We start from the raw sequence: 27,017 nt of genomic DNA on the forward strand, positions 1-27,017 counted from the left end.
AACAATTTTACTAAAAATAATCAGTTGTTCTACAGATGAACTTAAAATAAGGACTATAAGAGTAAATCTTTAGAGAGATTACACTTAATGAAGTTGTTTGGTACTTATTAAGGTTTTAAAATTTTGACTTGAGTGACATAAGTCTATAAGACAATTTCTTTTTCTAAAACCATTTATAGAGAACTATTATCTAAATCTATACCATATCAAATTGTTTATAGATATAACAGTTTTAAGGCGTATAAAGTGTGCTCCTACAATGATTTTCCAAAGCAACAGTAGCTACGTGTCCAATTTTATTAAAAAAAGAAGCAATCAACCGCTTAGAGGCACTTTGCACGCGCACCACTTTGGTTGGTTTCGCCTCATCTCGAAAGACCCTTACGCTCGATTGCTGCTTTGTTTTGAGATCATAACTATAAATCCAAGTTTCGTCACCTGTTACTATGTCCCACACCAAATTTGACACTCCTTCATTGAATCTGGTAAGCATGGCTTTGCACCAATTGACGCGATCCGTTTTTTGAGCCTCAGTCAAGTTGTGTGGGATCCACCGAGAGCACAGCTTTTTCACACCCAAATGATTGTGTAGTATTTATTGTATTTGACTCGCGCGTCGCCAGGCGGTGTAGTTGAAAAACAGGACGCGACGCGACGCTTCGACTCTGCGCACGTGTGACTTGAGCCTAAATAGAAGGAAGACATTGACAGAAGAATGTATATGCAAGAACAATTGTATCAAAAAATGTATCTCCAAGAACAATTAGTGTGTAATTAAATGGAATATATGTATATTTTTTTGCTAAACAGGTTTTTGTACAAAACTGGCGCGCTATTCTGTTTATCACGTTTTGTATAGGTATCTTTTTGATAAATGATAAGCATCGTAAATAAAATGGGTCAATATTATCTAAAAGCAATATAGGCATAAGCATATAAATACTACTTACATTTAGATAATAGAAAGGTCCGACCATATTTCAGATCGTTGTTGTCGTCTCATTTTCTTGTCATTTTTAATAACTTTTTCCATCATTTTTATCTTTAGACTTTTTATTTATTTTTTTTTTATTTAATTTTCATATCGTGTTATTTAAAATTCAGAAATTTCATGTGCATTTTTATAAGCAATACTCTTGATAAAAATAATATCAATGAAAATCAACCAAATAAAATATATATATCTCATTCATCGTCTTAGTAGCAATAGAGCTCCTTCCGAGTCCGTCCTACCACCTTACCTATTTCTGCCGCCAAGCGTTACCTACTGCGTTTCGGTTTTTAACGGTAAGGGTGCTGGTGAAATTACAGGCACGTGGGACTTGTTAACTTCTGTTTCAGGGTCACGGGCGCGGTTGCAGTGCCCCCCAGATCTTTGCGATTTAATCGTATCTGTGTCAAGAACCAAAAATGATTACGCAATGTACATATTTTTCTAATTACTGGTACGATCACCACACAGTCACACCTTTTGTAATACATTTTACAACCTCAAAATACCTGCGAGATCGCTCACAATTTTCAACACCATGTATTTTTTATTTACGTTCATGGCTTAAAGTCGTAAGCTCAGCATATATATAATCAGTAGTGCATAATTCTTTCGAGCACCAACATGTTTATGTTGTATGTGACGCTAGTGCTATTGGTGGTTATTTGTATTTTGTATTTATTTTCCATAAGGACATTTAATTATTGGAAAAATAAAAATGTCGCCGGCCCAAAGCCAGTACCTCTATTTGGTAATATCGCACAAACAGCATTCCGAGAGAAATACATGGGAGAAGATATCAAAGAAATTTACGAACAGTTTCCAAATGAAAAAATAGTTGGATTTTACAGAATGACGTCGCCAGCCCTGCTTATTCGAGATCTTGACATTGTTAAGGCGATAATGATTAAGGACTTCGATTTATTTATCGACCGTGGTATGGAGTTCGGCAAAGATGGACTTGGAGTCAATATGTTCCACGCTGATGGCGAAACTTGGAAAGTGCTTCGAAGTACATTCAGTCCTATCTTCTCCACTGGGAAGCTAAAAAACATAACCTACTTAATATCTGAATACGCTGATAAACATGTCCATTACATTGAGCAATTGCACTCTGAGCCACCAGAAATGAAGGTTGTACCGCTCACACGCAACTACACTATTGCTACGGTAATGGCTACTGCTTTTGGTTTAGACCTTGATATAAATGACAATGTTTATAAAAAACTTGCCGATATTGACAAACTTATGTTCTCAACGAATTTTGTATTAGAATTGGACATGCTTTTTCCTGGTCTTATAAAGACACTGGAAACCTATGTATTGCCTAAAAAAATTCAAATTTTTTTTGAAGATTTAGTAAGTACAGTCATTAAACAAAGAAATGGAGAACCTACTGACAGGAATGATTTCATGGATTTAATATTGGCTATGAGGAAAGAAGGTGAAATTAGCAAAACCAGAGGAGATAATACAATCAGTTTAACTATTACCAATAATTTGATCGCGGCACAAGCATTCTTTTTTTATTTCGGTGGCTACGAAACGAGTGGTACGACTACTGCTTTTCTGTTATACGAATTAAGTGTAAATCCTGATGTGCAAAGTAAGGTTATAGCAGAAATCGATGAAATGTTAGAGAAAATGAACGGAAAAGTAACTTATGATTCTTTAATGGGAATGTCATACTTAGGGCGAGTATTTGACGAAACCCTTCGAATGCATCCAGTTGTCGAGTCTTTTGCTGTACAAAGGAACGCATTGAGGGAATATAAGATTCCTGACACAGACGTTACGATACCTAAGGGTATGTTAGTATGCGTGTCACCTTCTGGTATTCATTACGATGAAAAATATTATCCAAATCCGTACGTGTTCGATCCTGATAGATTTTTACCGGAAAATGCAAACAATCGCCATTCTTGCGCCTACTTGGCGTTTGGTGTTGGACCAAGAAATTGCGTTGGTAAGTATTTAGGTGTACATAAATATATGACGTATTCAATAATGTGAAATGTCTCAAATAGTAGAATAGCTTAAATAATACTCTTGGGTTGTGAGTGCGAAGCAGAATGAGAGTTAGTATTAAGAACATTTGAGAATGAAAAACAAATATATTAGACGAGCCAATACAAATTGTACATACAATAACACCATGTGACTCGACTTTTGTTTCTGATTATTCAAATTTTTTTTTTGTTCTAACATAAAAACATGGAAGAACTTTATTTCCCTGCAAAAACTACGCTTTTGTGATCAGAACAACGAAAAGTTGAAATTCGCGGCCTCTAAGGAAACGTACAAATTTTCGGGATTCTCTTTATTTAAAAACAAAAAGGGAACATTATAATTTCAAATGATTTATATTTTATTAAATATATTTCTACAAATTTATGACAAAGTACCTAGAAACGTGTAGATTTTAGGGATTATGTAAATATCACCATGTAGCAATACTACGTATACTACAGTGACCGCCACAAAAGTAAATGTTCAGGGGTATAGATACTCTTTTATACATACTTGTTGCTGAATTAAACAGAAAGCAATGTACTGAAAAAAAAAGAGAAACTATTGACTAGGCAGTATGGTTTCAGACCTTAGGAAAACTCGGAAAACCTGAAGGAAAATAAAAAAAAACAATATTGTCGAAACAGAACCTTTTCGTCCCCGCTTCCTGCCATCTCTACTAGAAAACCATGAAAACGTAAAAAGTTATGAAGTTATTTACAATTACATCATTTCCACTTTTGATGCAATATGAAGATTAAAACATATCGATGCCTCACTTTCTTAAACTCGTATCTTAGAAAGAGGATTATTCAGGAGATGGCAAAACTTTCTTTTTATTTTAAATTTCTTATCAAGAGTCGTAATTTAGATGCATCACTTTAAGATAAAAGCCAGTGTGTTAATATGAAGGAAATACGATGTGAAATCAGCCTGCAAAACTGGTATAATTACCTATACAATAATTTCTTTGCATTTCAGTAACTTTGTGTTTTAAGATACGCGTTTGAGAAAGTAAGGCGACGATATTTACAAAGTGAAACCAAAATGTATAATAGGCTGTATAGCATTATGCCAAAGCCGTTAAAACTCTACATAAAAAAGAGCCTTTTTGAAAATTTGTTACATTGTTAATTAATTAGCATAAACGATGGAAAAAATATATAATTTGTGAGCAATTCAATAAGACTTGACTGTTTCTTTTTTACTTTTTCTATATCATGAACACAGTATTTTTGTTTTTTGTTTTTAGGTCAGCGTTTAGGGAAGTTACAAGTGTTGATGTACGTCGTAAAACTGTTGTCCAAGTTTAGATTGGAACCTTCTGACAATACACCGTCGTCGGCCAAAAACATGAAGTACAATGCACGACGATTACTACGAGGTCCACCTGAAGATCTGTCCTTGAGATTTGTTAATAGGAACTAGTTTTTTAAGAAAACACTACATCATCTTTACCCACTCGCCCGTCTTCTGGGAGAAAAATGACGCCAAAGAACAGAAAATTCACATGTATGGCGGCCATCTTGGAAAATAGCGGAATCGAAATTTCGAATCGATATAATAAATCGTTAGATCGTATGCATCTGAATAGATGTTCATAAAAAGTTAATCCTAATGTACATCCTTAGTAGTGAGAATTCACAGGATTGCAAGGTACGTATTTGGTGGAGTTGCGTTTTTTTTGGCTAAAAAAGATTTTTTACGTCGAAATTTATAATAAGTATGGAATTTGAGGTGCCTCCGTGACCGAACGGTTACCATGCCGGACTGCTACGCAGAGGTCCCAGGTTCGATTCCCGGGCCGGAAGAAATATTTGTATGACCTACATATATTTCTCTCGTGAGTTTGGGTGTAATTTGTAGTTGTTTATGTGTGTGTCCGTGGCACCCGCGACACAGGGTTTCCCTAGTGCGGAGCTATGTTGCGTGTGTGCGTTCTTATTAATTATACTAAATTTTGTATTCGCCATTTCCGCCCACGATTTTGAGCAAAAATTGGTTAAAAGCGCTTTAGGTAATGACCCGGTTAACACCCGAGCGGGTTGATTGGGTTTTAACCCACTGCCCATTTCTGTTCAAGACAACAGTGAAATAGACGACGCTAACTCTCAGTCTTTAGTAGTTGCTGTAGTTTACACTTCGGTAATGTACTTGAAATTTGTGGTGTACGCGATCAAACTTTGCGGAACAACATTGCCTATACGAGAACATGTTGAGCACAATTATTCGGTTATCTTCATCTATTGAGGCACACCGACGACGATGTACTAAATTCAACACGTATCACCAAACAGAAATAGCGTTTCTTCAAGTATTATTATTAAAAAGTCATAGCAATCGCAACGTGACTCTTTATCGAGTGAGAATGTGACATTTTTCAAAAAATGAGTACTAAGCATTGACTTACAAATAAATGGACGACGGGTCTAATACAAAAACCACGAAAAAAATGTCCCAAGTCAACCTATTCGAAATTTAAATTGTAATGTCATCGCAGTATCGCGCTGTCAGTAGAACAAATGAAGACTAAAGCGGAGTGTCGCGCTCTGTATACGATTTTAGCGCCTTACAAGTGCGGACACTTTTTAGCGCGGACCCGACGTCCATATAATTGTAAGTCAATGGTACTAAGGCGTAATTGCATATAGTCGGCTTATTACAAGAAGTCACTAACTGCCATATAAATTATATGGCAATTTTAATTAATTAATTAATTTACTTTATTGTTTTAAGAAAAAAGTATACATAAATAATGTAAAACACCGTTAAACCCTACTTGGGTTTGTCTCGATGCCATTCATTCCTTGCTACGAACAAACCAATACAAAATATTAAAACAAACTCTTATAAGTAGGTAGACATTGTTTTTATCTTTATTTGGAGGCATACATTTGTACAACAGTGAAGACGGCAAAGTATTTTTGTTATTCGACTAGACACTGAGCGAACCGTCCGGAAACCGGTTTGTTAACAAGTATACAGGACGCCCCAAAAACAAATGTTAGCACATTAAGTAAAGAATAAATTTAATTTTAAATGTCTATATTTTATAGTATATGTAGTATTTATAAATAATATGTATTATTACTATATGTAAATAGACATTAGTTATGGAGTAAAATTTTATGACAAAAATTAGTGTCTGAACATTATGTATCTGTATGTGTTGAAAAATATCTTTTGAGTATGATTTTGATATTTTTAGTATTGATTTGATCACGAATTTCTTTAGGTAATTGATTAATTTGTTGTGGTATAATATATTCAGATGTTCTTTTACCACAGTAGTTGTTAAATTTAGGCTTTTGCAATATTGTTTTGGTTATTTGTCTTGTAATTATATTGTGAGATATTGGATGTTGATTTTCAGATCGAAAGTATTGTTCTTTTAAAATTTGGAGTCTAAATTTTTCATGAATAGGGATAATTTTACAATAGTTAAATATTTCGTTATCATTGGTTATTTTATTTTTAACATTGTAGGGTAGTATCATTTTCAATAGTCTCAGTTGCAGTCTATATATTTGCTCTAAGTGAGAAGAAATGTACGGCCATAGGACGTTAATCCATATGATATTATACTTTCAGCCAGTGCTGTATACATTGTGATTCTAATATTAAAAAATATTCTATTACGTATGATGTAAAATTTTGCCAATATAGCTCGTAATCTGTTGCAAACCCAATCAATGTGAGGACCCCAGTTAAAATTATTATCAATTATGACACCCAGATATTTTAGTTCTGTTACCTGCTGTAGCTGCACGCACTTGCATTGTACGTCAGTCGATTTTGCGTGCAAGCATTGGTGACTATGTCCTGTGATCGAAACAGAACTTACCGTTTTATTGTGACACGAATGTATATGTAACAGTTTCGATTTTTATATTAGGTTCTCAAGTCGACTGTTTTTTTGTATTTTATGTTTTTTTGTATTTTTTGTATTTTGTATGTTTTGTATGTTTTTTTTTTTGTATGTATGTTACACGATAAGTCCGGTATTTGTGAACCGATTTTCGTGATTCTTTCTTCTTCTTTCTTTTGTTGGAAAGAGGGTACATCCATAGTGGTCCCATTTCATTTTGAAGAAAATCATTCACCTCTAAGGGTAGCTGATCACGCATGAACATTCATTTTTATAAATAGCGCATAAATTTTTCTTAAGGAGCAATTATTTTAATGGTTGGTATTGCTGTTCTCCAATTCAAGGCGTTTTTCTCGCTCAAAGTACTTTGAGTAGTGAGAACCGATTTTTATTATCTCCTGTGTCAAGTCCTGTATAGTGGCGAACTAGAGGATACTTCAATAAAACTTGGCAAATAGATGTAATTCCACGTACTTTTGAGGTCGGTTTTTTTAGTACTCTGTACTGAGATTATTAAATCGACAGTATTATAATTTATTAATCAATCTAACTACATTTATGGTTTATTTATACAATTACAACGTGACAATTCTTGTCCAAACCATTACTATAATAATTTTAATAAAATATTGTTATTTGTATGTGCTACCTACTGATCGGTTTGAAGTTTTGTCTTACCACTAAAACAAATATTGATACTTAAATATGTACAATATCTAATTATATATGTTTGGAGTTGGTGCCAACCAATGAAAAAAAAAAACAAAGAAACACCTACATTCTAATGCTACACAGTAAGTTTGTAAACTTGCATTGGTTGGCACCGACTCCAAAAATAAATAATTAGATACGCTACAGTCATGATACCAGTCTCCTTAAACTTTTCAACACAAATATGGTTTGAATGTCTGCCGCTTACCCCACATGAGAATCCCGTAGGACATTATAATATGGAACCACTAAAGTAAACTAGTTTAGCAATACTAACATCGGTAAGGTCACGTATTCTGCGGACTGCGTATGCAGTGGAGCTTAATCTGCTGGCTAGGGAAGTTATATGTGGAAATCATTGAAGTTTACTATCTAGGTCACTCCCAAGAAAACTGCTTTATTAACAAGGTCTAACTTTTCTTCGTTTATTTTTATGCTTGGACTAGTCGATTTTACGTTAGGTAATTCAAATTTAACACACTTTGTCTTCTTGGCATTAAGCAATAAATTGTTAGCATTAATCCAATAAACCACCTTAGAGAGGGTATCATTAATATGGTCATAGTTAATGTCATGTCTGCCTGTTTTAAAAATCAAGGATGTGTAGTCAGCAAACAATTTTTTATTACATATTTTAAATTTCACAATGGTCCTTAACAAAGAACGACATCCTATAACTTCAAAATAATCAACAGTGTTTTCCTATATATAATTATCAACACCATGTACTTTCGGTCGTAAGTATAAATGTAATCAGTAGCGTAAAATCCTTTCAAGCATCAACATGTTTATATTGTACTTTTCGTAATGCTACAGATATGCTAAATATAAGATCAATAGGTATTTAAGTTTACTTAATTTTAATTTTAATTACGGCGCATTATAAGTTTCAATAAAAAAGAAAAAAATACAATAAATGGTCAGAAATGAATTTATCGTTTTTTCTCAAAATATTCTCCGTTAGCGTTAATGCACTTTTTGTACGAATGAACCAATTCTGAAAATTTATGCCACTCGTCCGTGACAATCTCTGAAACATTTTTCATACTCTTCGACAGCCTCTTCAGGTGATGAAAATCGTTGACCGCGTAACTGGTTCTTAATTTTTGGAAATAAATAAGTCACAAGGTGCCAGGTCGGGACTGTACGCGGGATGGCTTTTAAGGTCAACGTTGTTCACCTTCAAAAATTCATTTGGAGTGGAGTCATTTGCCTGTCATGTATAAAAAAAAAAAAAAAAAAATTGTCTGGACTGGCATTACCGTGGTGCAAGATGATATGGCGTTTACGGCTATTTTTACGGAGTTAGTCAATAACTTCCGGCAAACAAATGGTCGTGTACCAATTACTATTCACGGTACAATGATTCTCCAAAGCAACAGTAGCCACGTGTCCAGTTTTATTAAAAAAGGAAGCAATCTTCCGCTTAGAGGCATTTTGCACGGGCGCCACTTTGGTTGGTTTCGGCTCATCTCGAAAGACCCATACGCTCGATTGCTGCTTTGTTTTGGGATCGTAACTACAAATCCATGTTTCGTCACCTGTTATTATATCCCATGCCAAATTTAACGCCCCTTCGTTGAATCTGGTAAGCATAACATTGCACCAAGTGACGCGATCCGTTTTTTGAGCCTCAGTCAAATTGTGTGGGATCTACCGAGAGCACAGCTTTTTGACACACAAATGTTTGTGTAGTATTGATTATATTTGACTAATGCCTAAGCCTAAAGATGCCCGAATCTCATGGTATGTCACATACTTGTCTGTTTTGATCATACGGCACACAACATCGATGTTTTTGTTGTTCACAGCAGTGGACGGGCGACCATCACGAAATTCGTCACTGAGATTCATACTACCGCGTTTGAATTCTGCAAACCAGCTATAGTCGTCTTGCCCCATGCAAGAGCATTCATCGCCAAAAGCAGTTTGAAGCCGATCAAAGCTCCTTTGAGCTGTTAAATTACACTTAAAGTCGTAGAAAATCATACTACGAAAATTTTCACGAGTTAAATCCATGGTGATGTAGACAACCAATTTCTAAAATGACGCTACAATATAAAAACAAGTGACAGTCAGATGAATTTCAAATGTTGTAATTACTTTTTTAAAAACGTCTTTTATTTGTTTTTCACAAGAACGTTCAGCTATTCGAAGAATAAAAATGTCGCCGGCCCAAAATCAGTACCCTTGTTTGGAAATATGAGACAGACAGCACTCAGAAAGAAATAGGCGCAGAAGATGAGATCAAAGAAATCTACGAACAGTTCCCGAATGAAAAAATCGTTGGAATTTACATAATGACGACGCCAACCCTACTTATTTGAGATCTGGATATTATAAAGGCAATCATGATTAAGGACTTCGACTTATTTACCGATCGTGGTGTGGAGTTCAATAAAAAATTACTTGGAGCCAATATGGAGTATATTGGCTCCAAGTAATTTTTTATTGAACTCTGATGGTGAATCTTGGAAAGTACTTCCAAGCACCTTCAGTCCTCTCTTCTCCAAAAGAAAGATCAAAAAATTGTCGTATCTAATGTCAGAATATGCCAATAAACATGTTCATCATATTGTGCAAATGTACTGTGAAACACCAGAAATGGAAATTACAGAACTTACACGCAAATACACTATTTCTGCGATTGCGGCTACTGCGTTTGGTTTAGACCTTGAAATTAATGATAAAATTTTTGAAACTTTTACTGAGATTGACAAACTCATTTTCGAAATAAATGTTTTTGTAGCACTAGATATGGCTTTTCCTGGTATTCTTAACAAAATAGGAAGCTCACTATTCCCTAAAAAAGTGAAGCATTTTTTCCTTGATATAGTAAAAGCAGTTGTTAAACGAAGAAACGGAGAACCTGTGGGAAGAAACGACTTCATGGATTTAATTTTGGCTATGAGAAAGGACGGTGAAATTAGCAAAACCAGAGGAGACAATAAGATAATAAGTTTGACTATTACCGATAATTTGGTCGCGGCACAAGCTTACAATTACACAATGTTTTTTTCAGCGGGCTACAAGACCAGTGGCTTCACTTCAACTTTTCTGTTATACGAATTAACTGTAAATCCTGATGTGCAAGAAAAGGTTACAGCAGAAATCGATGAAATGTTGAAAAAAACTAACGGGAAAGTAACTTACGATTCTTTGATGGAAATGTCATACCTAGGAAGAGTATTGACGAAACACTTCGAATGTATCCCATTGTCGAGATCGCATCAAAGGAATATGCTATTCCTGGGACAGCTGTGACTATACCCAAAGGTATGATGATATTGTATCACTGTCTGGTATTTATTCAGTATGACAGAAAATACTATCCGAAACCTGAGGTGTTTGATCCTGAGAGATTTACACCGGAAAACGCTAAGAATCGCCATTCTTGCACGTACGTGCCGTTTGGTACTGGACCACGACACTGTATTGGTAAGTTTATGAAATATTTTGACATTTATTCCACGATATTTTCGGCGAAAAGTGAAATTTTAGGTCGAAGTCTAACCTAAAATGTTCATAGATTTAATACAGGTGTAGATCTTGCGATAACGAAAAAGTTTACATTGTGCACTTGCAAGAGGGGACTGGAGGACGAATCCCATTTCATAAAAAAAGAACCATTCATGATTGAAAATGTATGGTTGTGGACAACACATATTATGACGTTCCCAAATGAAACTTATAGCGATGTAAACTTAACGTTTTCATTTAATAATTTCAACGTTCCGCTTAGCAAAAGTTCAACTCATGATGTTTGACGCGAAACTTTTGTCCAAATTTAGACTGGATCCTTGTAATCACCCAAAGAGATGAAGGCCAGCGGACATCGGTTATTATGAGCTCCATCTGGGGATTTGTAAATAAAATTTGTCAAGAGGATCTAGTAGGATCTAGTATTTATCTATTGTTGATGGCACTGTTTTAATTCAATTGAATTGAAAAGGAATCATAATTGATAATGACATGATTTTTTAAAGTTATTTTGATAAGTGCCCATGATTTCAAACAGCATGCCACAAATCTCTATTCATGTAACTAGAGCATATTTTAAATATACTTCTGTTTATTTTCTTTGTGTTTCAAAAAAGCGAACAAAATTACAAATAAATCAAGTAACAAATTAACTAACGTTGCATTTGTTACAAGCTCTCAGTTATAAGCCTAGTTGCGAGGCTTTCCCAACACAAGCATACATTTTCTCAACGGGAGAACCTGATCACCATTGCTGTACCAAATTGAGAAATACCTTTTTTAACCTACGCTTTTATAATAATATATTTGTTGTTAATCAAATTTGCTATTTAAGAACTAACAATGAATGAATTTATTTTATTTTCTTTCAATACGCTTTCTTTTAACGCACCCCGTTTCACGGGTGCCATGAATACATACAGACAACCACAAATTACACCCAAACTCACGAGAGAAATAAATGCAGGCCATACAAATATTTTTCCCGACTAAGGGACCAAACCTGGGACAATCAATCAGCATGGTAACCGTTCGGCCATAGATGCAGTTAACATACGCTGTAAATACCATCGCCTTAACTCTACATATTTATTGTTTATGATTATAAACTATTTTGTATCTGTTCTGATATAAAATGTAGAGTACATCATAGTGTATTCTACATTTTACCTTATTGTTCTTCTACCTTATAAGATAGAAAATCAATAATAAAAGTCCATGGCAATGAGGAGAATAAAAGCCTCTTCAGCCACAGACATAATTATATATCTAAATAGACGCCGCAAGTGTACCCACTTCGCGTGCTCAATGTAATATAAAAAACAAAGTTTTTTTTTATTAAAAAAATAAGTGCGCATTTGACTTTTTTTATACTATCAAGTGACGGAACGAACAAGTCGTGCACCTGATGGTAAGCTACACGCCTGTCCATAACTGTTGCAGTGCCTCTCAGAGCTTTAAATCGCAAAGATCAGAGGGGCACTGCCACTGCGCCCGTCATCCTGAGACATAAGTTGACAAGTCCCATGTGCCTGTAATTTCACCAGCACCCTTACCGTTCTAAACCAGTACACAGTAACTCTAACATCAGAAATAGGTAAGGTGGCAGTACTTCCTGGACGAACTCTTTCACAAGGGCCCTACTGCTGCTAAGACTTCCATCTCATCTGATGGAAAGTGACGATGAAGTCGACGATGGAGTATGCACACCTAAATAATGTCTATTCACTCTCGCCTTGCAAAGGTCAAAGTTTTAACGTTCAGGGAACAAATCAGCAGGCAGGGAATTCCACTCCATAGCCGTTCTCCATTGAATGTCGAAGCGAAACGCTTAGTTGCCACTGCTACGCTTCAGAACACGCCCGGCTGTGAGTAAATGAATGAACAGAGACGCTGCCTCCCATAGTTAAGTCATTTTGTAATCAGAATATGCATAATTCATTTTCAATCAATCATTTTGATTTTGTATGAATTTCGAGAAAACAAATATGCTAACGAGAGTGTGCTGCATGATACGTAATACATTGCAACTTCTACTTAGTGCCGTACATTTGTGGTCCTTCGCTAGTAGGCCGACAAGATAGTGATAGATAAAAACTGATAGTGGCGACAGCAGTAACATTTTCAATAAATGATGAATCGCCAATAGAAAAACGTTTTTCGAAGTTCTTGACTTCACTGATTAGAATTTAAAGTCATATTTTGTTGTCTATGGCAAGCAATGATCTGTTTATTACTGACTTCAAAAAAAGGAGGAGGTTCTCAATAGATTGTATATTTTTGTTCGTATGTTTAAGCGATTATTTCGAAACTTGTGAACTCGGTGATTCTCTTTTTGTTGGAAAGGGGGTAATTCAAATTTGAAGAAAATATTCCAGATCTTAGAGTGGCAAAGTAGGGGATGCATCCGGATATTTAATTCCACTTTCCGTTAACCGATTTCAATATAACTTGGCAAATAGATGTAATTCCATAAACTTTGGGATTGGTTTTTTTAAAGTATCATATTTTTTTTGGTTGTCATTAATTAAGTTGTAAATTCAACCATACTTTTATTTAAACAAACGGCCCCTTTCCCAGATTTAATATATCAATTTTACAAAAATAACTTTATTTTTTCAAAGTTTCGCCTTTGATTTTTTCTTTTCCACTTGTTTTTCTTTATTAATTTCCATTGTAGCTTTCAAGTTAAAAACTTGCATCTTGTACCCGTCCTCGTTGATCCTCTTGCAAACATCTTTTTGTGACATCGTTTGTAGCCATTGTTTTACTTTTGGGAACCTGGAAAAAGTTGATGTTATTTTTAGTAGCAATGATCTAACACACTAGGAAAACTAAGGAAAGAGTAATTGCTATTTCCGACATTGGCAATTGCAATAAACCTGCAATCTAACGGTTGTCTACAGTTGTCTACGGTTGTTTACGGTTATGTACCCCTTAGGTGTCAATATTGCCAATCTAATTACACAAAAAGATTATAGAGATTGAAGAGATTTTAGGATTCTTTTTGATAAATTAAATATTTAACCTGTGTTATAATTATTGATACAAATATCGAACACTCAGAAAAAATCCTTCGATCCGGCCGGATTCGAACCGACGTCTTCTAGCATACCGTGCCAGACGCTATACCAACTAAGCAACAGAACGTACCATCGGACCTCACGAATTTTTCTATGTGTTTGTTGTCGTTTCTTTTATTTGGTTTTTTCAACGACTTTACAATTACTTTATTATTTAAGTCAAGCATATTTGCCTAATGCTGAATAAATGGATGCTGATAAGCAATAACGTGTCAATCAACAGGATCGCAGTTTTGCGAAAATGGCACCTAATGATTTTTCGTTGTTTTTGATAGTTAGTACTAAAACTTGTTGTTAAAAGTTGTTGGGGAATTATAGTAATAAATAACAACAATTCATCATTCCTGAGGCGACTACAGCAAAGTTTTCATATTACATTAAATTTTAGAACAAACGTAACGAAACAATCTTTAGGTGTCATTTTAGCAAAACTATGATCATGTTGATTGACATGTTATTGCTTATCAGCATCCAAATATGACTAGCAATATCAACAATTCTTCAAGACATGCTAGTATGATCACCAATAAACGGCCCTTGTAGAAAGCGATACAGTGCAGTGGCGCAACTGCGACGGCGACTCGGCAGCCGCGCGTCTTTAGAGCTTTAGGCTCAATTTATATTGCGGTGGAACGGAATGGAAATGAATTTTTGTAACCATATTATATATAGTATAATGTATAATATGATAAATAAAATAAAACTAGATACGAGCCAAAACCCTCCGCGGAATGTGCGAGCATTCCCGAGCATGTGCTCGACTTCCTAAAAAGATAGAAAAAGTGCCTACCAAATTTTTCTATTGTTATTATGTGAAATGATAATAAAAAAACTATTTCATTGATCACTGAAATTTGCCATGTGGCACTTCTTTCCTGTAGCTTTATTATTCCAAGGGTATGAATTGATCTTATAATACCATGTTTATAGGAAATAAAACCTTTTCTCGTCGACTGGGTGCAAACCATCCAAGGTAGAAACCGTAGTAACAGCACAGATGTCTGCTACAGTCATTTCATGGTCAGCCAGGTACAACGTTTCTGATAAATATGCTTCCAGCGTTTTGTACGCATCGTCTATCATTAATTTATTGTATCTTAGGAGTTCTGTCATTCTTCCTGTGTATGTTGGAGCCTGGAAAGTCCAATAAACATCTTTAAAACAAAAGAAATATATCGAAAAAAATTACAAAAATAATTATATATAATTAATAAAGACTGCCTCCCATTTGTCGCAACTAATTATTTAGTTAATTAAGATAAAATGGAATATGTGTGTTTAGGGTTTACATTGATCGGCTTTAGGCTCAATGTACATTGTTGCGAAAATGGAAGCTTGAATTTAGTCTCGTTGCGAATTCGTAATAATGCACGCCTTGAGGTTGTTACAGATGTTCACTTGTGTAATCTACATCTTTTACACGACATGGGTGATGGATTTGGATGTTGTTTTTATTGATGAATTTATTTCTGATATGTTATTATTGTTTGTGAATCAGAAGAAGGAAAAAGGACGAAGAACAGAAAAAGGAAAGTGATATTTCGATTCATCCGTAGAACAAAGACCTATGTGCAAGATGCTGTTTGTTCTCGGGACATTGTACATTTCGTTCGTTGTTCTTGACTGCGGATAACTACAGTCAAGATCGACTGTTGTTCGATTTTATATTTCCGAAACGAAATAATAAATACACAAAAAATCTGAAAACACCTTTATATAGGCCTTTTGAAAAACGAGATTATGTTTTAACCTCTATTCACTGTATAATCACATCGCACTTTGTTCTTCGGAGTCGATTTGAGTGTGAGAGTGACACTTTGCAAAGATGTGTATGTCTGTTTCTTTGTCTTCTTATCATATTTATGGCATACACTATAACGCTTGCGATTGTGGTGAAAGGATTTGCCAATCGGTGTAAGGTACTCGCTCATTATTGCCCAGGATGAGCCAGACATACAGGAAAGGGATGGTACGTCGTGTGGAGTGGCTCCTTTCGTGCAAACACATAAACGAAAAAGTGGCAAAAACTAGTATTAGAACCATTAGAACACACGTTTACACTGGATAGAACCTTGCGTAAAGCAATGAAGTAACCTTTTTTTTAGTTTCTTCCCAAATGTTACTAAGAGCGATTACACACGGCAATAGCGATACAGTCGCTAATAGTCTCCCTTTACACACGCGCGTGATTGTAAGCAGCGATGCAAGCGCGCGTTTTACGAACGCGCGTTTGCATTGCTGCTAAAAGCCACCGTGTCTAACCACTCTGAGATCTATTTTGATTTTAAGGCAGTTTCAAGTAAAAGCCTAAGAACACTCTTTTTTACGAGATCTTGTGCCATCATCGTCGTTACGCTATAAATAATCTTTAAAATAATCACACTTTGCTTACCATAACATCTCGTAATCTAGGAAACAAAATACCACAGTCAAAGAACAATCTCTGATTGATTGTCGCGCGTTTTCTCTCGTCCTTAGGGTACAAGTATTCATGTTCTTTTTTTCCATATTTCTCTAGGAAGTAGATTGCTATTGCGTGGCTGAAATTAGTTTTAACATTGTAACGTATATAATTACAATTTATGATATTAGACAACTAGCCAATACCAATGTGGAAAAGAATATGAGAACAGGCTTACTAGCCAGGGATGCCGTTTGGATATTTCGTAAGCTGCATTTCACTAATATTTATAATATATTTATTAATGTAACGTAACGAGGCATCGTCCAACGTCCCTTTACAAAAAAACTTAGTGGAGATAATTTTTGTTAGGCGATTATTACACTTCTCCACGCCACGCAACGGTGTGCGGAGCTGCGTTTTTTAACGTGGTACCGAAGTACCTCGGTTTATATAGAGAACACGCGCCGTATAACGCACTGACAACGTGTCTCCACGCGGGAGTGCGGGGCGCATGATCCGTCTCGTCCCGCGCACTCCGTTGCGTGGTGTGGGGCAGTGCAATAATCGTCTTACATCTAAGAGGTTAGACTTTAGGAACCGTTTGGTACAGAGTCAAGAGCACGTCAAGCTTGACACTTTGTACTTCGGACCGTTCTTATCGTAAGCGGCATAAAGTTGGATTTGAGTCTTAAGTGCCAAGCTTGACGTGCTCGTGACTCTGTACCAAACGGTTCCTAAAGTCTAACCTCTTAGATCAGCAAAAAATCCAACATACCAACATAAATAAATATCTCTGGAGTTACATGAGATTATAAGTTTTGGAAATGAAACAAGAGTGAGAAACACTTTTAAACTTCAAACTGACATAACTCAGATGTGACTGGATGTGCATTGGATCCTTTTTGTTTAACTACGTCCATTTGAAATGTAGTTAATTGTTTCTATTTTGTGTTTTATTCTAAGTTTCGTTATTAATTTATACTATTATTACTAAGGCCAGAACTGCAAGCGACTTTTCAGGCGAGAGGTTTTCAATATTCTATGAAGAAAATTAGTCAATGGCTTTTTTAAGTAGAGTCATAACATTTCACATTATGTACAATTTATAACTCGTTTCCTTTAATTCGTATTATTTTTATGACTTTCATGTGATAAAAGCATTTTTGACGTATAATCACATGTTACTGTATTATAACAAGTGTACGATTTATTCAGGAGTAAGATTTTTTTTTTATCATTTTGTCACGTGTACATCAAACTAAGTAAGCCAAAAGAAATATTTTTCTTTATTTACTTTTAGATGTAACTATTTAATATGAAGAAAGTTGCTTGTAATAATTAGCAAACTCGTGGACAGTTTGGTGAAAAATTACGTGTTTTTGAAACGACACACGATCAAAACACTATCCTAGTCAGATATAAGTTTCAGTTTATATTAAAAAATGCTGTGTGCAATTAGTGTTATTGAAAACAGTGCTTGCAGGACTGTTGGCAATAGCTGCCTTTATACGGTCACTCAATCGCGCGTGATCAGGAGCAAAGCCTGCACGCGCAATCGTGCGCGATTTACTTTACTTGTTTGAACTTTTTTAAGCTAAACCTTCTTTCGCGCTCGAGTGCTCGTGTTCGTTGTAACGAGTGTTCTCGTACCTCTCGTTGTAACGAGAGTGCTCGTGTAAAGGCTAATCGCGCGGTCTTTCCCTTTTCCTTCCAACGTGTGTAAAGCTCGGCATTGAATGCTGAAATTATGTCGCGATTATTAACGTTTACATCGATATTTCTGATATTGACAGAAAGATTACTTATATAAAACTACATGTCACGGGTCCAAATCCTTTACATAAGACTACTACTACTAAGACTACTTTACATTTAAGAATAATTAAAGTAAAAAATGTACGAACCTGTCCGCTAAACAAAAATCACCGTCTTCTAATATAGGAATAGTTCTCATAGGATTTTTCTGGAAATATAAAATTGTATGATTAATTAATTACAACTTTCTTCAGAAATTCATAAGTTCAATGCAAATAAACTGGGAGATTTTTTAAAATAATATCAAGTGACGGGAAAAACAAGTCGTGCGCCTGATGGTAAGCTACACGCCTGTCCATAACAATTGAAGTGCCACTCAGAGCTTAAATCGCAAAGATCTGAGGACACTGGCACTGGCCCGTCACTCCGAGACATAAGTTGACAAGTCCCATGTGCCTGTAATTTTACCAGCACCCTTACCTAAAACCGGAACACAGTAATGCTAACATTACTGCTTGGCGGCAGAAATAGGTCAGGTGGCAGTACCTGGACGAACTCTTTCACAAGGAGCTCTACTGCTTACAAAATGCTTTTTGTACAATCTATTGTACCATTTTTTAAATAATTTTAAAGTACCTACTCTTGAACGTATATGCTTTGAAGAATACAAAATCAACATGAGACTTAACTCCAGTCAGTAGACCTGGTGTTGGTCTTAATAAATAAATAAATAAACTATCATATTGGATTTTAGAACAACGCAACAGAGTAAGTATTTTTTGAGTAGGTATAGAATATTTACACCGACATAGTGAAGGCTAACCAAATGACGAAAAATTTACATTACAATATTTTAAAATATTTTTACGATTATATTGGTTAGGCGTACATGCTAAACCCGCGCATAATATTAATAATCGATACTAGTTAGCGTATGTCATGGGTACAGGGTATGACCCGCTTGAAGGAGCGCCTCACCACCTACGCTGCTTCATTCCTTTTTTGTTAAGTTTTTCCATTTTCTGTATATTTTGTTGTTCAAAATCAGCTAACTTCCCAAGATTTTTTGTTTTTTTTTACACTAGATCGCATTATTTTATGTGAGTACCTAAAAAAGTACTTACTTCAAAATGTATCATTGACAAAGTAATTATTCGTGTTCTAACAAACAATTCACTTTGTTGTTAAAAGAAACTGTGGATTTGATACCGATAGTAATAACGCACACACTCAACGTAGCCCCGCATTAGGGAAACCCTGTGTCGCGGGTGCCATGGACACACATAGACAACCACAAATTACACCCAAACTCACGAGAAAAATAAATGTAGGCCATACAAATATTTCTCCCGGCCCGGGAATAGAACCTGGGACCTCAGCGTGGCAGTCCGGCATGGTAACCGTTCGGCCACAGAGGCAGTTACGTGACATATTAGAGAACGTCTATCAATATGGTTTTGATTTGAAACCAAATGAAAGAAAATACTCAACGCCCACATCTCAGTTTGACGTAACAATCTTGTTCAAGTTCAAATCTTGGTTGGTCTTGTTATAATTAGGTGGTTTTGGTCGTGCAAAAGTGCGAGAAAAAGACCAACCAAGGCCGATTTTGGATGACACCAATGCTTTGTAAATTCTGATTAAATTGAAACTGAATGAACAAATTTCCAGTCCCCCTACTTTTATGTACATCACATGACATTTTGTTTATAGTTTGTTAAGTTGTGCACTAATCTTTTATCTGCCCACTAAATATGATACCTTAAAATATTCCGGCTGGTCCTGTTCTCTCAACAGCGGGTGCAAGTCTCTTAACTCGAGCTCCAAACCGATTAGATCAGCCACCATCATTGCTGTACGTGCTGGAGGGCTAGCGTCCATCTTGTATAGAATACGCGCCATTTTGTTTTATTTCTGGAATTGATTGACTACTGTTTATAAATAGCTTAGGAGTTTTAAATCATAATAATAATTATTTGTCATGAAAGGCTGCAATGTTGTTGTTTGACGCGAGTGCTTGTATTGAAACCTGAGCAAGCGAAGGAAGCTAAGATTTGAAAATAGATTCCTGAGCGTAGCGATGGTTTCAAGCCACGAGGCGTTGCTGCCGAGCGAAACATACAACTTTTCACCTCACTATAGCTAGGAAAATGGCAGACGAAAGAAAAACAGTTGAACTAAAAAAATCAGTTTTTTTAAAAGAAAAAGTTTATCTTCGGATGCATTCTGAATTTACATCTTATCAATTTTTATTCTTGTTTGTATTTTTATTTAGTGTGATTCAGGGATTATTGAAATTATTTTATTTCTTTGATGTATTAATAAATTTAATAAACACAACTGTTATCATTGTCAATTTAATGTCAACCATAATAAGAATAAAATATACTAACGGATTTATATTACATAAATAATAAAACAACAAATCGCGTAGTTGAACGTGCCATTATCTTTTTTTTTCATCGAAACAAAAAGTTAGGTGCACCACAGTCTATCGTCAAGTACGAATTTCAAAACCATTTTGCAAAAAACGCTTTTGCACGCATATTTCTAATGAGAAAGAAGGCCTTTCCGAGGTAGAGAGGTGAAATAATAATTTCTTTGTATAAGAAGTAAGATTAAGTGAGTTTACGTTAAAGATCAAATTGGCTTGAAAAGTTTCTTAAAATATCATTCACTAGCATTGGATTATAGACTTATTAGATCAAATTGGCTTGAAAAGTTTCTTAACATGTCATTCACCTGCATTGGATTATAGATTTAGATATAATATTTTGATTTAATTAATAAATCTCTAATTATGTTTACTTAATTGTTTATATCCTTTACTAATTATTATATAAATTTCACATAATATTATGTACGTACAATACGCTTATTAATAGCATTAATCTCTGGCATTATTCCTATGTATTTTGTCATCTACTATCTCAGGGTAAAAGACCTGTGGTGAGGCAACTTGCTTGTGGGAGAAAGTACGTATGAAGTTTTCGCATTAAGGTGGTTTTCAACCGACGAGAAGGTACTAGAGTTGAAATTTTGCCGACCTACTTCCACTATAAATTACCATTAGTAGCTCGCGCGAGTCATCGCAAACTCGCGATGTGATTGTGGGGAAACATGCGGCAAAAACGTAAGTAACATGTCCCGTAAATTATTATTATTAAATATGTTAGCGGAAGAAGAATCAGATGAAGCCATCTTTTTTTAAATCTCAAATCATACCTACGTATCCTACAATCTCGCGGTTTATGTTAATAGCCATCGCGGACTCGCGCGAGAAATCGTGTTTCCATTGTAGACATAATACCGACCCAACCGACCCAATATTATTTATTCACCAAAAAACTAAAGGCACATTTAATAGAAAAATGTTACTACAGCTTGAAGCAGTTTTTTGAAGAATAACTACCAACCTACTCCATTTCGTACCATTCTGCAACAAAAGTATCATGTTATGTTATTATTATCATTATCATTGTTTAATTTATTAACAAAAGCTTGTTTTAAAAATACTTTATTATTGTGTTCTTTTATTTTTATTTTTTAAATTTTAATTATTGTATATTTTTTAATTGCGGCGCCCTAACAGGGTCATGTTTATACTATTTTAATTTTAAGAACATTATGTAACACATGAAAGCAATAAATATTTTGACTTTTGAAATCTACAAAACTTGGAATAAATATGAAAGTTGATAAACCAATGCTTAAATTGGTAATATTCTTACCGCAATTGCGTGTCTTTTGCATTGCAAGTACTGGTTTCAGACATACCTAAGTTTAGTGCAAGTGGACATTATTCTTTAGTTTTAAAGGCACTCTACGTTCATGCACGTTCTAATTTTGTAGACGCCAGGCGTTTGAAGTGGAGAGACGCCCTTCGGGGTACCCACATGTTGATTACCTTTATGCCCGGAGTGTAGGTATATTGTCGGCATAGTATTGACGTAAAACTTGGCCCAACGTGTCGGTCACTCCTTTGACATAGGGCATGGAGGCTGGACGTCTATGCACTTTCGGATGCCTATATCTCCTTTTTGGCTCTTTTCGTCGTCGGTTCATTCGATATTCGTTTTGTCTAAGCACTACCTGAATATGATCTAGCTCCTGCTCGAGATGCTCATAGTAACGAAGGTCGTAAGCTCTGTTTATAACGTCATCATTACGGATTGCAAGTGACGTGTGTGGTGATGAGACGGTAGGTATTTATCTGTGTGTATTGGTTTGCAGTAAACACAATGCGTTAAAGACATATCGGATTTCACGGTCATATTGACATCCAAGAAAGGCAACGACCTGTCCGCCTTCATCTCATACGTAATCCTTATGTTAGAGATGATTAATGAAATAGGTCTAAACAATTAGAATCCTTAATTGGTTCTAAAATAGGACCTACAAGTTGAACTTTCCAAATTTATTAATTTTTAATTTTATTTTATTTTTTCACGCACACACTCAACATAGGCCCGCACTACGGAAACCCTGTGTCGCGGGTGCCATGGACACACACATACACAATCACAAATTACACCCAAACTCACGAGAGAAATAAATGTAAGCCATACAAATATTTCTCTTGGCCCGGGAATCAAACTTAGGACCTCTGCGTGGCAGTCCGGCAAGGTAACCGTTCGGCCTCGGAGGTAGATAAGTAAAAATCAAAGATGGGTGGAATGACTTTGTAAGACTATAGGATATCATAAATACTTAAAATGACTATTTTAAATAGGTAAATTTTGAATAACAGAATATTTATAAATATTATAAAGTCAGGGCCAGACGGTGTGTTAATTTTCTTATCTAAAGAGGCTTAAGATTTATGGATCATTCAATTCAAAAATATCCGAAATCAATTGAGCAGAATGTGAATTTTTGAAAGTATTTAGATCAAAATTGAAGTCTGCAGAGTTTGAAAACGTTATTGCTTTTTTGTGATACCACGTGTCGGGACGAACCAAGTCGTATGCCTGATGGTAAGCCACACGCTTGTCCATAACAGTTGCAGAGCCGTTCAGAGTTTTAATGTACTTAATAAAAAGATAAAAAGAGCGACTGGAAAGAAACGCGAACATCGCTACAAATGTTCATCTGCTTAAAAAGGTAACAAATGATTATGAAACTTAAAACGTAAAATACTTAAACTAAAAATTAATTCGTGTAAAAACTGTAACTTCAAAAACCCGCCATTTTTTCTTCTCAAAACTGATTTTATTATTTATTTGTTGATATTGACTTGTAGACATTGGCTATAGAGCCATCAGCTAAAACAAGCAACAAACAATTAAGAAACTCAAAACGTAATAATACTTAAACTAAAAACTAATTGTGCAAAAACTGAAACTCCAAAAACACGCCATTTTTTATTCTCTCAAAACTGACTGTTCTCATATTTTGTTATATATTTTGTTTATAAAATAACACTTTAAAGACAGATAATGCTCTATTGTATTGTATAAAGCTATCTCTGTCTTTCGTCCCAATGTTTGCTTAAACCAGCATTATTATCATCAATCAGAGGAGTTTTATTTGTTACATTTTTTATACGAATTAATTTTTAGTTTATGTATATTACGTTGTATGTACATACGTTGTGCGTTTCTTGATTATTTGTCACCATTAAGTTGATGGCTCTGAAGCCAATGCTTTTTATATAATTAAATAATCATCATTCAGTACGAAACTTTCAGAGTTTTCGATAGGTTTTTCTTCATTGCTAGCACTTCGCCGGTGCAGAAATTGGGTCTTGTTTATCTTATCTTTATTGTATTGTTATGAGGGGCATATTTATCACGGACTATTGAAAATCAGCAGTGTACTTTGGAATTTTGTATTATTGCCATGTATATTTTACAGGCTCAGTAAGAGTTATAGAAAACATGAAAAAAACATTCACAAAGTTTTATTTGAAATCAAGTAAAAATATAATAGTTATGTATAATAAAATTCAATAAATTGCTGATTTACCTATAACTTTCTCAACAGTTACTTTGTGGCTGATTAAGGTGATCTAAATAAGTACCTATACAGAACCTATTGTTATTATTCTACAAAACTCATGCTAGCCATATTATCAAAACAAATAAAAAGTACTAACCTTTCCTCCAAAAAGTTTACAGTTATTTGTTATCACTTTAATTACCTCTCTACATTTTTAGGTTAGAATAACACAATCTTATTTACTAATTCGCTCGGTTGTCGAGTAGTGGGGAGGTCCAGTTATCTCTACGTCATGTGTCAACCTTCGCTACTTTGCAATGTAATATTTAATGTGTCATCTAGATGGCAGCACTTTAGATTTCTTTTGTAGAAACTTTAAAGGTTAGATTCAAAGACTATGGCTGTGTTCCAAACAAAATACTATCAATAGTGTTTTGTTTTAGTGTTGAATATTGTCAAAGAGTACAGTACCGTAGTAAAGTGGACAGATGCGGCTGTCTATACGGGGATTGTTGCTGATGCAGGTTTTTTACACATCAACAGATGCTGGTTTTACGTATTTAAAAAAACGCGAAAAATGTATACATTCTTACGGAACCTATCTACATGAAAAAGCTTTATATTTTCTTTGGAATAGTAATAAAATATTATTATAAATAATTATTACAATTTTGTGATATTTATTAACAAAAGAATCAATCTTTCTTGGCTTATAGTCTATTTCTGGAAGGTTTGTAAATCATTCCAGCGTGCTTTTTAGGTCGTCACTACTGAAATATGCGCAATATCAGCATCAATGGATGCGGATGCTGAGGCGGATGCGCGGATGCTGATATTTACAATAACCCCGGTCTATGCTTGTTGGGAATGACCTAGGCAGGCAGATGACATTAATACCAATTATATATTTATCTACAATTGCACATTTAACGGAAAGTTTCTGACAAAGTCGTTATTAGTTGCACAGTACATTTTATTTTGCAATATGTGGTGTTTGATTAATTATCTCACCATTGCCTATTATTAAAAAATACATAAATTAATTAAAAACAACAATATTGTTTACTAAATAAATGTAAATAATTTGAAACTTTAAATTTACTTTCAAATAGCGAAATGTGATCAACACACATTAAATTATTTCCAAAGAGGTCCTCTTTGCATCTGCGTCCAACTCTTTCTCATGATGTCAAGTGACAGGAAGAACAAATCGTGAGTCTGGTGTTAATCTTGTGAAAAAGTGTGTCTGGTGTTAAACGACACGCCTGTCCATAGCACTTGCAGTACCACTCAGACTTTAAATCGCAAAAATCTGAGAAACACTACCACTGCGCCTATCACCCTGAGACTTAAGGCGACAGTTAAAAAGTCAAAAAATAAAAATAAATTTACACTTAAAAACGTCATATTTAAGTTACTGCTCGTTCACTACGCTGACTTCCCTTAAAAGAACGAGCTTCAAACTCTTGGGATTGCTCTTTGTAAATAAATTTGTAACCCTAACTAGCCGTGAACAGGTTCACGGCAATGAAATGGGAAACTTCCGGTCCACAAAATTTATTAAAGAAGTAAAGTTTAAAGAAAGGCTGTAACAATATAAAGGTAAATGTAAAAAAACAGGTATAACAGTATAAAACACTCCCTACACTTTATTATTAAGGCACTTACCCCTAAATGGGCCGAGAAACTGAATTACAGAAATAGATACATGAAGGCTGTAGGCTTATAAATTATTACACATGATTTGGCTTATTAAATGATTACAAACGTAGTAAAGAACCAGAATTAGCGATTATTCGCGATGGAATTTGGAACAGCTCCGACTGTTGTGGCGGTCGAGCTGGGAGTGACCGTGGTACGAAAACAAAATGAGAAAGTGAAGGAAGATGGAACAATTCAAATTTAAATACATGTAAAAAAAAAATGATAGGATACAAGCGGAGAGAGGCGATACAAAGAGGTGAGATGACGGTGTAAGGAGGTCACACCGTTTGAATCAAATTTGTGTGGAATCTAGAGCCATGTCGTGTTTCCATACATCTTTATCTAACACCTAGTCTTCAATTTAGTTTAGCTTAGTTTAGTTTTTAAACTTAGGAAATGCTAATCTTAATATATGCTCCGGAATCTTATTGTGAAAACGTATGCAGTTCCCCATAAAAGAGTAGTGTACCTTGGTTAAACGAAATCATGGTACCATGAGTTTGGACTTAGCTCTAAGGTTAATGTCATGGATATCTTCCTTCTTATTGAAATTATGTATATTTTTACGGGCATATAAAATATTTGAGTAAATGTACTTTGATGCCAGATTTATGATACCAGTATACTTAAATTTTTCTCTGAGAGAAACCCGAGAACCTAAACAAGTCCCATGTGCCTGTAATTTCACCAAAACCCTTACCTTTCAAAACAGAAAAGCAGTGATGCTCACATTACTGCTTGGTGGTAGAAATAGGAAAAGTGGCAGTACTTCCCTGGACGAACTCTTTCAAAAGGAGCTCTACTATTACTTTTCAACGTTTTCTTTAATGGACATACCCATTACATCATCAATGCGTATAAAATTTCTTTATTTTAGTGTTAATTTTCTTCGTGACACACTCAATACTTTTATACCCAAGCTTACATTAAGTAAAATAATACAAATTTATTGTTAGTAAAAATGTTTTACTAATATTATTTCGGTATCGCCTGCGATGCGGTGCGAAGTATGGAGCTGCTGCTCATTTTTTACTAAAGAATCCAAGTTCGCGGAAAATGACGATAGTTTTA

At 35.0% G+C, this 27,017-nt stretch overlaps 2 protein-coding genes and 1 pseudogene across 2 annotated transcripts; 2 read left to right on the top strand and 1 right to left on the bottom strand.

Annotated features, from left to right (window-relative positions):
* The first annotated feature begins 1,615 nt into the window (after positions 1 to 1,615).
* LOC113234922 (cytochrome P450 6B5-like) lies at positions 1,616 to 4,463 on the top strand. The gene is made up of 2 exons (XM_026470443.1): positions 1,616 to 2,957; positions 4,254 to 4,463. The coding sequence occupies exons 1-2, from the start codon at positions 1,616 to 1,618 to the stop codon at positions 4,427 to 4,429; spliced, it is 1,518 nt and encodes a 505-aa protein (XP_026326228.1). The 3' UTR covers positions 4,430 to 4,463.
* Positions 4,464 to 4,518: 55 nt separating this feature from the next.
* On the top strand, positions 4,519 to 11,126 carry LOC113234927 (annotated as a pseudogene).
* A 241-nt stretch (positions 11,127 to 11,367) lies between these two features.
* Positions 11,368 to 25,935, bottom strand: LOC113234928 (glutathione S-transferase 1-like). Its single transcript, XM_026470449.1, has 7 exons — positions 25,911 to 25,935; positions 20,064 to 20,216; positions 18,452 to 18,510; positions 16,536 to 16,683; positions 15,084 to 15,277; positions 13,708 to 13,841; positions 11,368 to 11,435 (listed from the first exon to the last, which is right to left on the bottom strand). Exons 2-7 carry the CDS (start codon positions 20,202 to 20,204, stop codon positions 11,368 to 11,370), a joined length of 744 nt encoding a protein of 247 aa, XP_026326234.1. The 5' UTR covers positions 20,205 to 20,216; positions 25,911 to 25,935.
* Between the last annotated feature and the right edge of the window lie 1,082 nt (positions 25,936 to 27,017).

The sequence above is a fragment of the Hyposmocoma kahamanoa genome, unplaced genomic scaffold, assembly GCF_003589595.1.
Source record: "Hyposmocoma kahamanoa isolate Upper Pololo Valley unplaced genomic scaffold, ASM358959v1 86, whole genome shotgun sequence".
In the NCBI taxonomy this organism is placed as follows: Eukaryota; Metazoa; Arthropoda; class Insecta; order Lepidoptera; family Cosmopterigidae; genus Hyposmocoma; species Hyposmocoma kahamanoa.